The sequence below is a fragment of the Eucalyptus grandis genome, chromosome 5 (assembly GCF_016545825.1).
Source record: "Eucalyptus grandis isolate ANBG69807.140 chromosome 5, ASM1654582v1, whole genome shotgun sequence".
NCBI lineage: Eukaryota > Viridiplantae > Streptophyta > Magnoliopsida > Myrtales > Myrtaceae > Eucalyptus > Eucalyptus grandis.
Window position 1 is genome coordinate 46561108 of NC_052616.1, and position 17698 is coordinate 46578805.

Sequence of the window (17698 nt, forward strand, 5' to 3'; positions counted from 1 at the left end):
AATCTTCATCTTCTCTCCACCGGGGTAGATAGCCTCTACAGCTCCACCATGCTCGCCCTGGTCCGCCATCTCTATCTGCCAGGAAAGCTTCTCGATGGGCATCTAAACTGCGCCTTACTCCATTTGCTAGCAAACTAAGATTGGATAAGATCGCAGAGTGGATAATGAAACTATCTTTAACTCTTTTAAGTCCCCAGTTACCCGACATAACGAATATCTGTGGCGCATCATCACTCTTAACACGGCAAAACATAAGAAGGCGCGAGTTGAGAGATCTAAAGCTCACATCATTTATAGCCTCGGCAGCAGCATCAAAGTCATCTTCAAAGAAAAACGTTTAGCTGTTCTAACACCAAAAGGGAAACAGAAGGTAAGCCATGTGCATAGATATATGCAGCTCTATGATGGCATCAATCGCTTCCCATCCACAATCTGGATCACGACTTTATCTACAAAATTCTCCAGCCTGCAGAATTTGCTATGGGAAACTTGCAAGAAAACCACAGATTCCCAGCTGATTAGAGAAGTCAATCTGAAATTTATTAATCCAGCACTTCGAATGAGATCTGAACTGTTCTCAAACATCAGCCACATGACTATTAATAAACCTGCCCATCCCCTCCCAACCCCATTTCCCACGCAAACTCCCCTGTTCTCATGTTTCTGTGATTAATAATATTAGTTTCCTTAAAATTCACAATGTCTAGGCTAATCCAAAAAGTCAATCCCAGTTCCCTCTTCATAATTTGAATTTTGATAAGGGGACCGTTTGGGTACGAGCACCTCTAGGCCCCGTTATCAAGAGAATCAGAACCACGTGACGTCAACATGACTGGTTTTTTTTTTTTTTTAACAGATAAAACTTTCTTTAAAACACGACACTACGGAATGTATGTCCCCTACATTTCACTTTTTCCAGCAGAAGAGAAATGAGGAAGAACAGCAGAAACAATAGCACCACATGCAAGCACCCAAATAGCATCTACAACAGCCTACCTTCGCATCATCTGTCTTAAATGTGGGAATATGGTAACTCACTGAAAAGGCATTGCCGACACCAATTGACTCTCCAAGAAACTCACTTCACTCGTTGTCCCTGTCACGAGAAGGTTCTTTCCCGGAAAATATGAAAAGCCAAATATATGCGTATAATAAGCTAAAAGATTGAGTGATGTGAAAACAGTACCAGAATCAAACCTTTTTATGCTAGAGATCAGTGACTAGGTCGGTAGAGATAAAAAGCTAGTATAATACTATCAGAATCAGAATGCACAGGGGAACATGTTCATGACCTAATGCTTAACTAGAAAGCAAAATTATCTGTAACATTTTATATTTCGTTTGTTTATACTAGAATGCACAAGTGCATGATAATGCCAAGTTAAATGCTTTTTCTTCCCCCGGAACAACCCTGAGGAAACATGTTATACAGTGAGACAAACTTCACTACTTCTCCATCCCGAACTAGAAAAGCAAACTAGTTAATCCTTCAAGATCACCATGATGGAAGATAATGCCAATGAACTGAATCATAATCTCACAAACTCAGAATTACTGTCGGCACCAGCATCGTGACATCATTGTAGTGCTTCCTTGGCAACATGACTGGGGATCTTTGCTCTCTACTTTTTCACTCCTAATTTTCATTTCCTAGAGAAAGGGAACTGATTCCCACTCATCCACCTTGAAGCATTCTTAATTAAACAGTACTGGCATCTTTGCTAGCATTGACTTCCAGAAGAGATCATAGAAAAGGATAATTACTCACACCAACATTGATCAGTTGAAACACGGTGAGGGGAGAAGCGACAACCTTTTGAGGAAGCTGCCTCAAAAGGACTAACAATGTCTGATATATAAAATTACAAATAGAGCCCCAATTTGCAACATAATCCAGTACCCTGCAAAGTATTTCACTCAAGTCGAGATGATCATCTAATGCCAAGATTGACAACAGAGATCAACTAATAAAAACCAATAGAATTTAACTTTCAACTTCATCAAAGATGATAATGCAGAACGCAAATATGTGTGCATTCTTGAAAACCTATCAAAGATTATGTCATTGTGGAAATGTAAGATAACCACTCTGCTAAATTTAATATCCACGAAAGCGATTTGTTTAATCGACCGGAAATACACGTCACAGACCTTCTCAATTTGTGCACATTTGGTGCTCTCATGTGGTCCAATCATAATTTCTGCTGAGGCCTAAGCATCCAAAAGAAAATTAGGAATTGATACTTGATGCACAAAGAAGTCTGATTGCTCAAAGAAAGCAAAGGGTGGAGCAGAAGATCACCATTTTAACACATGGAAAATTACTCTCGATGCCAACTGTTTGTGCCAGAGCAGCTTTACCACTGTACAACAGACTATTTAGAATAATCCCAATTGTTTTAAGACACAGGAAGAACTCGTTAGCAACAATGAAAAGCAATGCATCAGAAAACCCCAAATACCTGCCACTCTGACCCTCCAAGAGGCAAGCGAAAAGCGAACCTCCTTCGCTCACCATAACTTGCTCAACAAGTAGCATTGCTTTCTCATGTGAGTCCACATGTCGGTTACAAAAGTATTTGCACAAACTATTGAGGCAGTGGCACATGCTGCATAGTGTCTGCTCTTTACATTTAACTGGAACTCCAGAGCAAAACCTAAAGACTACTTAAACTTCAACAGAAGCTCACAAAAAAAAAAAGGAAAAAAATATGCCTATGTTTAAAAATGATATCAGGTATATCATAGTATATAAGAGCACCATTTTAAAGACTTCATGAGATGGCCAAGAAGATGCTAAGATAACAGCACTATGTACTCTCCAAGCAGAATGGAAATTTCGCATCTGCAAATTGCTGGGTGTGAAAGGAGCAGGCAAGAAACCCATTAACATTCGGATCATGCAATGTATTTGATTAATGAAACTCGAGATCTGTTCTTCTGAGCCATCAATGGACCAGACATTACTTTAAAAAAAAAATGGAACAAATTTAACACCTACAGATCAGCCCAGAGAGATTTCCAGAACTAAATCGCAGAAAACCGAATCTATCATATGATTCACCGTGCACCACATATAATTGGGTAAGACCACACAATAAGAAAATTCTTAAAAACACATCAGACAAATCTAGTTATGTTATCATTCATTACAGTAAACACAAGTCGAAAAAACCTGTTGAAATTTGCGATCCATTTTCTAAATTTTCTAGATCTAGAAACTACTAGCTTGATTATGAGGAAAAGAAGAGTCAAGAACGTAGACGATGAGTTGAAGAGTCCAAGTTGAAGAGGAAGACTTGAAGTAAGAAACTATGGGCTAAGGAATCCTTGAAGACGGCGACTAGGTTGGTGAAGATTGTCCAAAAATAGGCTAAAAATCATTCTTGCAAGTATGCGTGGGGTTTAACCCTCCACCATGTGCGGGGAGCGGCTCATAAGGCGTATCAATTTGCTCCTCCACCATTTCTCTTCCTCAAACTATTGTAAAACCATTTCTATAAGCTGGTGAAACTATATTTTCTTATCCCCTTAACTATATCCCTTGAATCTATATACCTTGTCCCCTTATCCTCCTCTGCCAAATATATTCTGCACATATACACATCTGCACGTTCAAACCACAAGCTATTAGTGGCATCAAAACCACATGCTTCCGCATCAGAGTTCCACGATCAAAACCAACAATTGTTATTAGGGTTCCAAAAATTCTAACCAAACCTAACTCGATACTGGAAAACAATTTCAAGGAATCAACCTTATCTGAACTTCATTAATTCTTTATTTAGATATTCACCCTCGTAATTACCTATCCATAAGTAAAAAAAAAATCAGAGATCCTCATTCATTTTAATCATAATCACTTTGGTAATAGTGAGGCTTGTAGCTACAACGGCTAAACCATATCTAGGGCAGTGTGTTGTACTCCATGCTACGCTCATATATAAGAAAAATATCAAAAAAGTCTTAAACCTATTATATTTTTACCAATTCGGTCATAAATCTTTTAGCATTGGTACAAATTCAATCTATCCGGCCAATTTTGGTTGGTCGGTGTTGATGTGGATGTCGGTCGATAGCGAGACATTGACGTAGCAATTTTTAAAATAATCTTAATTTTTCCAAAATTTTTATTAACTTTTTTTTTTTCTTTTCCTTTCTCTTTTCTTCTTTCTTGAACTATCCTTGCGGTGGCTGGCAAGCCTCCGACGAGGCTCACTAGCCACTAGGCAAGAATCGCAAACACCTTGCCATCGGCGACGATTGAAACACTAGCCAAGCCTCACCCAGGGCCGCGGGGGAGGCGGCTTCACCTAGATTTAGGCAAGGCTAGTAGGGCTTCACCCTAGCCTTGCCACGGGTGAAGGCCACCATGGCCTTGCCAGTTGCAGGTGAGTCCGCCTTGGCTCGTGGCAAGGCCAGCCTCGCTTAGATTTGGGCAACGTTGCCTCACCCGCAACCCTGGGGCCCTAGGTGAGGCTGGGTGAGAGCTGTGGCCCTCACTAGTGGCCAACGAGGGATACACGGCCCTTGCCCCGTGGCCGGTGAGCCTCACCGAAGGCTTGCCGGCCACCACGAGGACATTCCAAAGAAGAAGGAGAGAGAAAGAAAAGGAAAAAGAATAAAAAATTAATAAAAAATTTGAAAAAAAAATTATTTAAAAATTATCACGTTAGTATCGACCGATTAAAATTGGCTGGATGAATTGAATTGATATTTATATGAAAATTTTTAGGACTGAATTAGTTTAATTGAAATGTTTATGATTAAATTGGTACTAATCCAATAGATTTATGACCTTTTTTTAATACTTTTTCTGCTCATATATAGTGCATGGGGTTAAGAAAAAGTTCTAAAAAACCAATCGTAAATCAACTTTTTGCTTCACCCTTCTTCATGACCTAAATTCTCAATCCCCGAAAGGCCAGTAGTAAAAGGACATTCCATTATGTTTTACGGTAAAACTTTTACCGTCGACAGTAAATGTCTTTTCGTACATTCTGCTGTACAAGATGGTGAAAGTATCATTGGAAACCCAATAAAATTATCAGCGAGGGAAATAAATAATAACCGACTCCACGTAATGGGATAATGCTCAATTCTAGCCAAGCAATTGAAGGCGTTTAAATTAACATGCAATGTCCAGACACACAATCACTTCAATGGAAATACGGACCATAAGAACATTATATAAATTTGAACAATACCAACATTCGATTATTCGTACCCAGCATCCAACTCATGCATTACTAATGCAAAACCTTACTAATTCATATTGATATGTTTTGGTAGGACAATATCCTATGTTGAGGTATCAATTATCTCATTGTTGTTTCTCACATAATCTCAATGTTATTAACACAACGTTTGTTGTTCACCAAAATTTGTCCGTTGATAAACTTTCTGTTGTTTTACCAACGGAAACTCAGGATCCAATTTTTGTGAAATGTGATTTGATTTCACATTGATGACCGCGGTCACTCGATTGTCGACCCAGGCATTCACGGAGTTTTTGCTGCAACTTGATGACCGTGATCATTTCCGGCCACGTGGAGATAATTGGCATCTGAGCGAAGGAACTAATCAAGGAAAAGGATGGAGCAACACCAAATCGTCTAACGTCACGCACTTGGACACGAACACTCGAAGGCAGCATATGCACACAAAACTCACGCAACATTGAAATGCACAGCAGATCCGACCGCATGTCACCTTGGTGCTATTGAGCCAGACCAAGTCGAGAGGATTGAAATCGAATAGGGAGTAAGGACAGTCGAGGATGGACCAAGCTCGGAACTGAGCGGAAGCAAATCCTGGTATGATGATCCCGGAGAGAACGGCATCAAGGATTTGCACCATGCTACTAGAGCCTAGATTCATGAAAGAACAAAGATATATAAATAAAAGAAGGGTATAGCCATCTGAGTGATTGTCATTTCCTTTTTCTTGCATATTCTCTCAACATCTTTGAAACCCTAACACCTCAATCACGGACGCCTTCATGTACATATATGAGATTAAACAATCCCCAAAGAACATGCATCGTGTTCATTTAACTCAAAAATCATATTTTCGGTAATTGGATAATTGCTAATGTGACATCAAGTCACATTTAAAAAAAAAAAATTGAGGTTAAAATCGCCAATACCCTATTTAATAATCTCACGAGCCTAGTAATGTTTAAGTTACTTTTGTAGATTACTTAATACTTATAACAGTACACACAAAAATCTGTAAGATTCATCCTACATGAAATTCCAAGTTCAATTATATTTCAATCTAGTCGAGTCAAATTTGAATATCTTGATCTTTTTTTTTTTTTTTTTTTCGAGTTGAATCTGAGAAATTCAATACCGGTCAAGGTCAAAGATCAAGCGAAGTCTCGAGCGTCTAACTAAGTATTATCGACACTAACACACAACACGCAACGCGACGCGACACGAGACGACACGCCGACATGTCATTTCTGAAAAAAACAGAAATTTTAACATGTTAGGATACATAATAAATTATCATTTTTATGATTATTTCAATCAAATTAATTTGAATTAAATTCATAAATAAATAAATAAAAGCCTAGAATGAATATACACTAAAACATTAACCCGTTATTTTTTAATATCATTCATTGTTTCAATTTGAGAAATTTAACTCTATTTCAATTATTCATAAAACTTGGAAAAAAAAAAAAACAAGCGATCTATATTCTGACTCGCATATTAGATATATTGGAGGAGGGAAAAAAAACCTAAAGAGTTGCGTATCACAAAATGTAAAAGTCAGAAGAAAGACTGGATTTTTATTTTATTTCTCCATTTATTATTTTTATTATTATGTTTTATTTTTTCACATATATATATTTTGGCCTCTCATTTATTGAATTTTTAAAATTGACTTTGATATCAAAATCACGTGTCGAAAACTCGTATATCAGAATTCCAACTTGAGTGTGTAGGAAAAATTGACCAAATGTCGGATTTTCCAACATGTGTTGATAGAATATCTAAAAGTGTTGGACACGTGTCGAAATATCTAACACGATACGAAAACTCTTAGAGAGTTGCGGCGCTTCATAGGCATCTCAAGCACAAAGGGAGAGCCTGTGGCCCCAAGGAATTGTTTTAAATGGCAACTGGAAGCACTTGGGAACAAATGGGCTATGAAAAAAACACCTTGTAAACTAACAACCTACGGGTATGTCTAAAAAAAACACCTCGTAGACTATAACTCGCAAAGTTCTCGCTCCTCAACAAACAAACAACACATGTAGACCGCAAATCGTTATACGGATCATCGAGTCAAAAGAATAAACGATATATGGGACGCTAAAGTGGTTAGCCGCGCATCTTAGTAACGAACGATGTCCTGAAGGCAATCGTAGAAATGAGCAATCTTGATCTTCTCTGCCGGAGTAGATGGCCTCCGCAGCTCCACCGCGTTCCCCCTGGGCTGCCATCTCTATCAGCATGTAAAGCTTCTTGATAGGCATCTACCAAAAGTAGGAGAACAAAAGCACGAGTTAGAACTCTCTCTAGCGTCACTCCATTTGCAGGCAAATATGATGGATAGGAGCATAGCATGGCTGATGAAATTATCTCAACTCTTTCCAGGCAAATTTCCGTTGCACATCATCACTTAACACAGCAAAACAGAAGGAGGCACAAGTTGAGAGATCTAAAGCTTACATCGTTTAGAGCCTCGGCAGCTGCATCGACGTCATCTTCAGAGAAAACGTTTAGCTGTTCCAACACCTGAAGGGAGACAATGTAAGTCATGTGTACATATATACGTAGCTCTATGGTGATGCCAAATGCTTCACATCCACAATTTGGATCCACGTGACTTATCAACAAAATTCTCCAGTCTGCAGAATTTGCTTTGGGAAGCTTACAAGAAAAGCAGATTCCCAGTCGATTAAAGAAGTCAATCTGAAATTTTATTAATCCAGCACTTTGGATGAGATCTGAACTATCCTCAAACATCAACCACGTGACTTTCTATAAAACTGCCCATCCCCTCCCAACCCCATTACCCACCCAAACTCCCTCACTTTCTGAGGAAAAAAGAAAACAAGAGAGAAGCAAACGGAAAAGCTAAGGACTCCAAAGTTACTATCATGTTTCTGTGCTTGGGAACATTAATTTCCTTATAATTCACAATGTCTAGGCTACTTCAAATGGTTAATCCATATTACTTGTCTTGATTTGGAATCTGATTAGGGGATGTCATTTTGGATACGAGCACCTCTAGACCCCCAATATTTGCAAGAGAATCAGAACCAAGTGAGTCAACAAATGACTGGTTTATTAGAGCAGATAATGTTTTTCTTAGAACAAGAGGCTGCTGCACATTTTCTCCCCCTCTATTCCACGATTCCAGCAGAAGAGAAATGAAGAAAGAACAGCAGAAACAAGAATACCACATGCAAACACCAAAATAGCATCCACAGCAGCTTACCTTCTTTGCGTCCTCTGTCTTCAACGTGGGGACATGGTAAGTGACAGAAAAGGCATCACAGACACCAACTGAATCCAAGAAACTCACTTCACTTGTTGTCCCAATCACGAGAAGCTTCTTACCCTAGAAAAAGTAAAAGCCAAATAGATGTGTATAATAAGCTAATAAATTCAGTGATGCGAAAAGAATACCGAAATCAAACCTTGTCAGTCAGCAACCACCAACTCAATCAGTGGAAATAAAAACAGCTAGTATAATGTTATTAGAATCACAATACACAGGGGAACACGTAAATACCCTAGTTCTTAATTAGCAAAAGCAACATTACATATAACATTTCAAATATCATCTATTCATACTAAAGTGCATCTGTATATGATGATGCCAAGTTCGATGCATCCACATATTCCCCTGGGACAGCCTTACACACAAACCAAGGTTGCACTTGGTCTGTTGCTTTATACAGCAAAACAAACTTTGCTACATCTCCATCTCAAACAGGATAAGCAAACTAGCCAATCATTCTAAGGTCAACATGGGGAAAGATAATGCCAATGAACAGAATCAATCTCTCGAACTCAAGTTCCTAATTACCACCTGCATCATTATTGTGTTCCCTCAGCGAGATGACCAGTGATTTTTGCTCTCTACATTGTCCCCTGAATTTTTCATTTCCTGGCAAAACAACTAATTCCCACTCATCCCCCCTGAAGCATTCCTAATTCAACAATACTAGTAACTTTGCCAGCATTAACTTTCAGAAAAGATCAGAGACAAGGATAATTACTCTTCACACCAATATCTATTTGTGGAAACAAGGCGAGGGGAGGAGAAACAACCTTTGGAGGTAGTCGCTTCAAAAGGACTAACAATGTTTGAGATATCAAATTTGAAAATCGAGGCCCGATGGCAACATACTCCAATAGCCTGCAAAGCAATTCACTAAAGTTAGAATGATCTCTTAATGCCAAGGATGACAACTGAGGTCAACTAATAGAAATCAACAGAATTTACCTTTCAAGGTCATCAAGGATGATAATGCTTAATGGAGATTTGTATGCATCCTCGAAAACCTATCAAAGATTAGAATCCATTACAAAACCTTCCCTCGATCATTATGAAAAATGTAAAGATAACCACTCCTCAAGTTAGTCATAAATGGAGGGGAATCAACTAATTTCCCATTCCTCAAACTGCTAATTGACCAGAAATACAGGTCACAAACCTTCACAATTTGTGCACATTTGGTGCTCTCATGTAATCCAATCATAGTTTCTGCCGAGACCTAAGCATCCAAAAGAAATCAGAAATTATACTTAATGCACAAAGAAGTCTGATTACTCAGAGAAAGCAAAGCGTGGAGCAGAAGATTACAATTTTAACATATGGAAAATCACTCTCGATGCCAACTGTAGCTGCCAGAGCAGTTTTACCACTGTACAACAGACAGTATGTTAGAATAATCCCAAATGTTTTAAGACCATAGTAAAAAATGTTTAGCAAAAATGAAAAGCAATGTGTCAGAAAAGCTCACATACCTGCCACTCGGACCCTCCAGGAGGCAAGTGACAAGTGGACTTCCTTTGCTCACTTTAACTTGCTCAACCAGTAGCATTGCTCGCTCATAGATGTGCTTATGTCGATTGCCACAACTTACTATCCCATTAAGCCTACAAAAATATTTGCAAAAACAATTGAGGGAGTAACACATGCTTAATAGTGTTTGCTCTTTATCTTTAACTGGCACTCCAGAACAAAAGTCAACAATACATGAAACTTTAATACAAGCACACAAAAAATGTGTATTTTTAAACGTACTCCAATAGCCAGCAAAGCTGAGCCATTTTAGCGTCTTCATGACATGGCAAAGATGCTAAAGTAACAACACTGCAGGCTCCCAAGCAGAATAAAAAATCCAGATCTGCAAAATGCTTTGCAAGATCGCCAAGGTTTTGTGATCATATTTTGGCAGAACAAAAGGAATGTTTTTATGTTGGTTCATCAATTTGGAGAACCTTGAGCTCTAAGATTCAGATAAGCCACGAATCAAATGATAATATGCATGAAAGAAGCATGTGGGAAACCCATTAATATTCACATCGTCCAATCTATTTGCCTAATGAAACTCAAAATGTTTTTGTCTAGACAACAATGGACCAGACATCTTATTGAAAAATACTTGTGGCAAATTTAATGATCAGCTGAGAGGGAATTCTCTGAATTGCTCCCCTCCTCTTGTTTATTCTTTCCAGAATTAAATGTCAGAAAACCAGAACTACCATATGATTCACCATGGTCCACATATAATTGGGTAAAACCACACAATAAGACAATTCCTAAAAACACATCAGATAAATCTACTTATGTTATCATTCTGCAACGGTACAAACCAAGTTGAAAAACCCAAACCCCAAACGAAGAAGCAATTTCAAAGATATCAACTCTCATCTGAGCTTCATTCATTCTTTATCCAGACATTCGCTCCTGTAATTACCAATCCTTAAGTAAAATTCAGAGATCCTTGTACATTTTAATAAGAATCACTTGTATACAGCATGCAGCTACAGCAGCTAAACCATCTCTAAGGCATTGGGTTGTTTTACATGAATGCTCATATCTAATGCACAAGGGGAATCAGAGAAAGCTTTTGCAAATCATCCTCTTTTGCTTCACCCTTCTTAGTGACCTAAATCTCAGTCATTGAGAGGCCAGCAGTAAAAGGTCATCACAGTATGTTTTAGCGTTTTGAACCAATGTACTCTTTGTACACTTGCTATGTGTGATGGACAATACAAGTATCATTGGAGATCCAATGGAAGTATCAACCAGGGAAAAAAGCAATTACTGACTTCACTTAGTAGGATAATGCTAAGTTTGTGGTTGGTGTAGATTTCCGGCCAAGCAATTTTGAAGGCCTTTAAATTTACATGCGATATCCAGTTATACAATTCTTACTTCATTGGCACTATGGATTATAAGAACATTGCCACAAAGATAGATATATAATGCACATCATCATTCAATTATTCCTACCTGCATCTTTCCAAGTCATCTGTGGAAGCTCCAAATGCAGGAACAATTTCTTTGAGTGCATTCAAAAAATCATCCATAGTGACTTTGATACTCTCTTCATCTACAGGCTTGGTAAGATCATCAAGACTTAATTGTCTATTCAGAGCATATGATACGGCACTCTTCACAACGCCTTCAATTTCTGCACCACTATAGTTCTTCGTACGAGCAGCTGCACAATCGCAGATTGCAAATAAGGTAGGGTCATCACAAGAGATGAACTAAGCACCAGCTTTTTTAGCATATACATCTTTTCTTTTCTTTTTTCTTTTTTTAGGTAATTAAGAACATCCCTTACCCCTACTTCACAGGAGGTGGATCCCAATTCTCAGAGAGAACAGTGGCCACCAGGCCAGGGACCCAGTAGTTCCTTTTAGTATATATGTAATACGTCCAGAAATACAAGAGTTAGCCTATTTGATCAAAGAAAAACGCAAAATTATTCAAAACTACATTACTATCATATTATATGCCCATTTTTTTCTGCTTCCACATGACAATGCTGAATAAGGTAAGCCACTTCTTAAATAATAAACAAAGATTTGCTTGATGAAGTTTCATTCTAGTAAATGTGCCAGCTGACTAACCAAGCGCGGATAGATTGACATCAGGAGCAAGAAAAGAATTCTCTTTCATCTTGTTCGTGTGGATCTGAAAGATTTGCAGGCGACCATTCTCATCAGGAAGGCTTATCTCAACTTGTACCTCCAAGCGTCCAGGTCTATATATCAAAAGTCCAAAATGTCAGTATGTCTTTAAGTATCTACTTTTACCTCTAAAACAAATATTGTAAATGTACATATGATCCTGCCAAAGTCATGATGCCACCGCATGTCAGCAACAAAATTACAATCTTTTCTATCCTCAAAGTGCTAGCCATAATATATCTTAAAAGCAACAATTAAACAATCTTCCATTAAGTTGCAAGATGACATATGAATGCTTTTTACCATCTCAGGAGATCAAAAGCAGCTACAAAACTTAGACATGAAGAACCAAAAGAGAAAATGAGGGACCACCTCAAAAGAGCCTCATCAAGAAGATCTTTTCTGTTGGTCATTCCAATAAGCAAAACATTGTTCAGTGACTCTACACCATCAATCTGAAAATCAGGAAATATCTCAGCAGCAATGATTGGTATAAATGAGCATAACAGGAAATATTTGCAGATAAAAATGGAAAATTACTGCACACGATTAGATACTACTACGGACCTTTGTAAGTAGCTGGTTTACAATACTGTCATGAACTCCAGTACCATCTCTGGTAGATCCTCTTGACTGCAGATGCAAAATCAGGTCATTTCATATCTTTATTATAAAAAGTCAACAAGCAGCACTAGTCTACAATAAGACAAAACACAGCCATTTAAGAAGCAAAAAAAAAAAAAAAAAAAAAAAGCGACAAATTAACATGATAAAGATGGGACTCTAAGCAAAAAGTGCAGTTAATGCAATTGACACATAAATATCACAACCATATCTCCATTTTTTAATTTTTTGTGCTTTTGTGTGTGTGTGTGTGTGTTTTTTTTTTTTTTTGGGGGTGTAATGGGGTTATCGAGACAAGCACTGCACAGTACATAGTTCCATTAAACTTGATAAAAATTCTAGGAACGAATTAAGCAACTTAACAAAACATATAGTAGGTTAAGAGTATTTTATATTGGATATCCGAATAGTGAATGTTAGTTATCAGACCATCAGGGAAAAATCCTACAATGGAACCTTGAAAACTATAAAAATCATGATAGAGGACCTACCAAGACAATAAAATACAAAAGTGTAATCATACAGCTAAAGTTGACCTTATACGGGAACCAAACCCTGCAGACACACTGCCTGCTATTCTATATACACTACTTCCAAAACAAAAAGCCAAATACAACCAGTTACTAAGAAATGACAGGGAAGACGAAGTTGCCCCAAGCAATTGATATAAGCAGCAGTGCTAGCTATTCAACATCATAGAGGACAGGAATGCATATATCGACCAGATAATGTCATACCTTGCATATAGCATCAATTTCATCAAAAATGATGACATGCAAATCACTCTCATCGCCTGAAAATTAATGTGAGGCATAAGTTATAGATACTTGCCAAGAAAAATCATACTGCAATTCATATATTCAATTACCGAGAGTCCTCTGATCCTGTTCAGCATCAGCAAATAAATCTCGAACGTTCTTCTCGGTTTCACCAACAAATTTGCTCAACACTTCAGGACCATTGATTATCTGGCAGAGAAAATAAAGTCCATTGACAAACATACATACATATAAATTACAATATGAGTAGGTAGGTCAACATATGCAAGTACAAAGGTCAGTTCGAATACCTACATCTTAGAGATGATTCAAACATCTTCAACAATATAAGTAAACCACCATAAGAACAGTAATAAGGCTATGTCCAATAGGATTCAAGGTTTTGAGAAAGAAGGGAGACAAATCCTAAGCATAGGGGAGAAAATAGAGGCCAGGCAGCAAAAGGCTCTCAAGCCCTTGACCTTCTTGGAATCTAAATGTCATTGGTTAGTTCACAAATACCCATGATGGGTTAAAGGCCTTCCACAAAAATAGCATCCATAGTAATTGAATAACCACACTAGGGAAAATAGAATACCTTTGGTTCTTTGCCATTCAACATCTTCCCTATTTGACGAGCCATTAGGGTTTTGCCAGTGCCAGGAGGCCCAAAAAGCAGCATACCTTTTACGTGTTTAATACCAAGCCTGGAAATGACCATGTATTACAGAAAGAAAAAATGCACCAGAATATAAGACATCATATAAATTGCAAAGCCCAGAATTCTGCTTTCTTTACTTGCTAGTCACATGAGGAGGGAAAACACGAGAAGCAAAAGCCCTTCGAAAGATATCCGCAAACTCTGCACTCAAGCCGCCAATGCCTAGGGACTCAAGGTTAAATTCTTTCTGCCTAAATATGTTGCTACTAGCAGCTTCACGTTGATTGACGACCTGAATATCAAGACAAAACAGTCAAGACAGAATCAACAAAATTACCACATTATAGTATAATGGCCAATAAAACTGCATCAGGAAGGTGTTCACTATCAAAGACTCACACAGCAAAAGAAAAGGATGTTCACTATTTCTCCAAGCAATAAGTACAGAGCAAGTTTAAAGATCACAGAAGTTTCAGCTGTGCTCCATGAGCATGACAGACACCCTCACTGCACCCAAATTCTAATGCAAATTACTAGAGTTTCTGCAGTCAAAAATCAGATTTGAAGGATATACTAAGGAAAATTTCACCATATGACTTCAAATCTGGACCACAAAATAAATGTCAAAAAAAAAAAAAAAAAAAAAAAAAAAAAACAAGAAACTGTATAAGATGAAAAAGAAAATAAATTAAAAGGAAAACCTTTATTCCACTAGCATTTGACGCTTCAAAGACAATGTATGTTTCATTTGTAATCTTTCCTCTTTCAGGAGCATTTGACCTTTCTTGTCCCTCCACGGCAGCTTGATTGACTGTGAAGATATAGTTGTTCCCATGATACTCAAATGATACCCTTTGCCCTACTGTCATAACCTGAAAATACATTTACATGTCGACGTACATAAAAAAATTTATATATCAGAGACAGAAAGGGCAAAATGCATGTCTAAGAAAAGTTCATAATAGTCATGGAGGCAAATAAATACATGAACTTTCAGAGTCCCATTTCAATAAATTTAGCTAACATAAAAGCATAGCCTTTTGTCATAATTCACTAAGTACTTGACAAGGAGATGTAGAGGTACAAGATGCAATCCTATGCTAAGTATGCACCTTTACCTCCAAGTGCACCATATATACTCCGATATTTTCCCAAGTATAAAAAATGCATTTCAAAGAAATGACAGACTATACTAAGTCCTTGACAGGGATATATTAGAGATCCAAGCTGCAATCCTACCTCAGCAATCCTATGCTGAATTGGCCCTTTATCAAAAAGTGCCCCTATGCCTGGGTTTTTCCCTACCTATTAAGAGAATGGCTTTCAAACACACTTAGATGCAGGAGTAGTTCCTAAAAATTCTCTCATCGTACTAACTGTGATTAGTCTGTTGATTCTCCTCAGTACTTGAATGAAGCAGGAGTTGTTCACCAGTTCAAGTTTTATACTTACTCATTGAAAAACAAAATCTATCATTCAAATGATTTAATATTGTTTGGGATGAAAAGTTAGAGAAGCTTAGATGATCCTAGAAATTACGGATGCTAGAGTGTTGATCAGTGATATGTTTGCAGTTTTAAGTGAAAAGCCCCACAACAACTTCCTTCATAAAACTCATGCTACGTATCAACTACACTCACTTCTGGATTGGCATCATCCAGTAGGGTACTTATGCAGTTCAGTCATTGTCACTTGAAGACGTTGTTTCCATGTGTAGGTACATCATCTCACAGAACTTTTTTTTTTTTTTTTTTTGTCTAGAGCATGTTCATCTTTGTCTGGCACATGTGCAATACTCAAATCTATTCATTAGAAACCATACTAATTTACTTAGTTGTGGTGAATGTATGCATTTTCTTAATCTTGTTTATGACTGGAATCAACTAATTATAATAAGTCTGAAAATGCAGTTGTTATTTGACATTTTTAGGCAGCAGCAAATCTCTTCTACGTATCCCAAAAGAAAGAACTCATTCACACATTTGTGGATTGTTGTACGGGTGATCCCAAGAGATACTTTGTTGCATGCCTCATAAACTAGCAACTGGCTCATGAATTTCCCGACAAAGGGGGCAGAATAATAACTTGTAAACCAATAACCAGGACGGGAGGGGGATAGTTAATAAATGCAATGAGGCGAATAAATTTGACTTAATGAACATAATCTACACAATCCAAGACTGATACTACCACTATGCAAACTGGAATTGTTCTGAAAAATTGCACGCAGTACCTGGTCCTTAAACTTCTTCCGTAGTTGATTAGCCAGTAAAGCAGCATCAACCTACAAAATTCAAAAAGAACATGAAAGGAAGTTCCATGAGACTGCTACTCACCTCCACGGAGAATCGCAGGACAGTCGGCTCGCGACATGCACACCTGTTCATTTTTGGCTCCTCTCTTGACAAACTCCAGCTCAAGCGTGAGCAACGCCAGATCGAAATTTTCCGGCGGCACAAACCTACATTTACAACCACCCCTTGAGACAATCTCCAATCACTACGAATCGCAAGTTCCGCGGTCCGCCATGGACTAACCTGCTAACGGAGATCGAGTCGCCGGTCGAAACCCTCGCGTAGCGCCGTTGGATGGCATTCAGCCCGATGTGACCAGGGCGGACATTCTCGTGAGGAGTTTCTCTCAGTTAAGGCCAACACACAATCATCGGACAGTTCGATCAAAGATCGCACAACACCACCGGAAAAACAATCACACGAATCGACAGAACTCGCTCAAAATCAAACAAAGCATCAAGCTACAAAATCAACGATCGATCCTAATCAACACCTCAAAACGAAAAGATCAAGCACGCAAACGAGAAGATCAAGCACGCATTCGGATTGACAAAACGGCGAGGAATCGAAACGACGAGAGGGAGGTCGGAGAAAAGGATATGAGACGGAGAGGACGAAGGAATCGGCGATGGAGGCGAGGGAGAGCTTGGTGCCGGGGACGGCGAAGTGGTGGAGATCGGAGGGGCAGCAGTAGGCGAGGTTGGTGAGGGCGAGGTCGGCGGCGGGCGTGTTGGTGACGATCATGGTGGACGGCGACGGGGACGACTGGAAGAACCGGCCGGCCATGGCTGCGATCGGTGGTGGTGGTCGACGTCGAGCGAGGGAGACGAAGTTGAGAAGAAGAAATGAAGATCCGGTCTTGTTATTTATGGGTTCGGGTTCGGGTTCGGGTTTGGAATTTGGTAATATCCATTAAGGTAATTTCATGCTTTTTCACGCATTGATTGTTCTTCTACTGTGCACAATAGTATCTTGAATACTTTTTGTATTTCAAATTGCATTTGTTTTGTGAAAACTTTATGATAAACGAAAATTTTTGTGAATCCCTGTTCATTCCGTAAAGGCTTAGAAAATGAAGATCCGGGTTGTTTATTTAAATCATTTTGGGTTCGGGTTCGGGTTTGGAATTTGGTCCTTCTGTAATATCCATTAAAGGGATAATTTATGCTTTTTATTTGGGACACG

The 17698-nt window shown here is 38.5% G+C and overlaps 1 protein-coding gene across 1 annotated transcript; it reads right to left on the bottom strand.

The window, feature by feature from the left end:
• Positions 1-7219: 7219 nt before the first annotated feature.
• LOC104445277 (vesicle-fusing ATPase) lies at positions 7220-17350 on the bottom strand. The gene is given in 22 exon segments (XM_010059115.3): positions 7220-7405; positions 7407-7489; positions 7686-7751; positions 8458-8580; positions 9297-9384; positions 9472-9530; positions 9683-9742; positions 9832-9892; positions 9996-10127; positions 11491-11701; positions 12117-12250; positions 12549-12631; positions 12744-12809; positions 13538-13593; positions 13669-13768; positions 14157-14265; positions 14357-14511; positions 14921-15091; positions 16453-16503; positions 16599-16680; positions 16757-16852; positions 17115-17350. Coding segments are annotated over 22 exon segments (2229 nt in total). The 5' UTR covers positions 17300-17350; the 3' UTR covers positions 7220-7347.
• Positions 17351-17698: the final 348 nt, after the last annotated feature.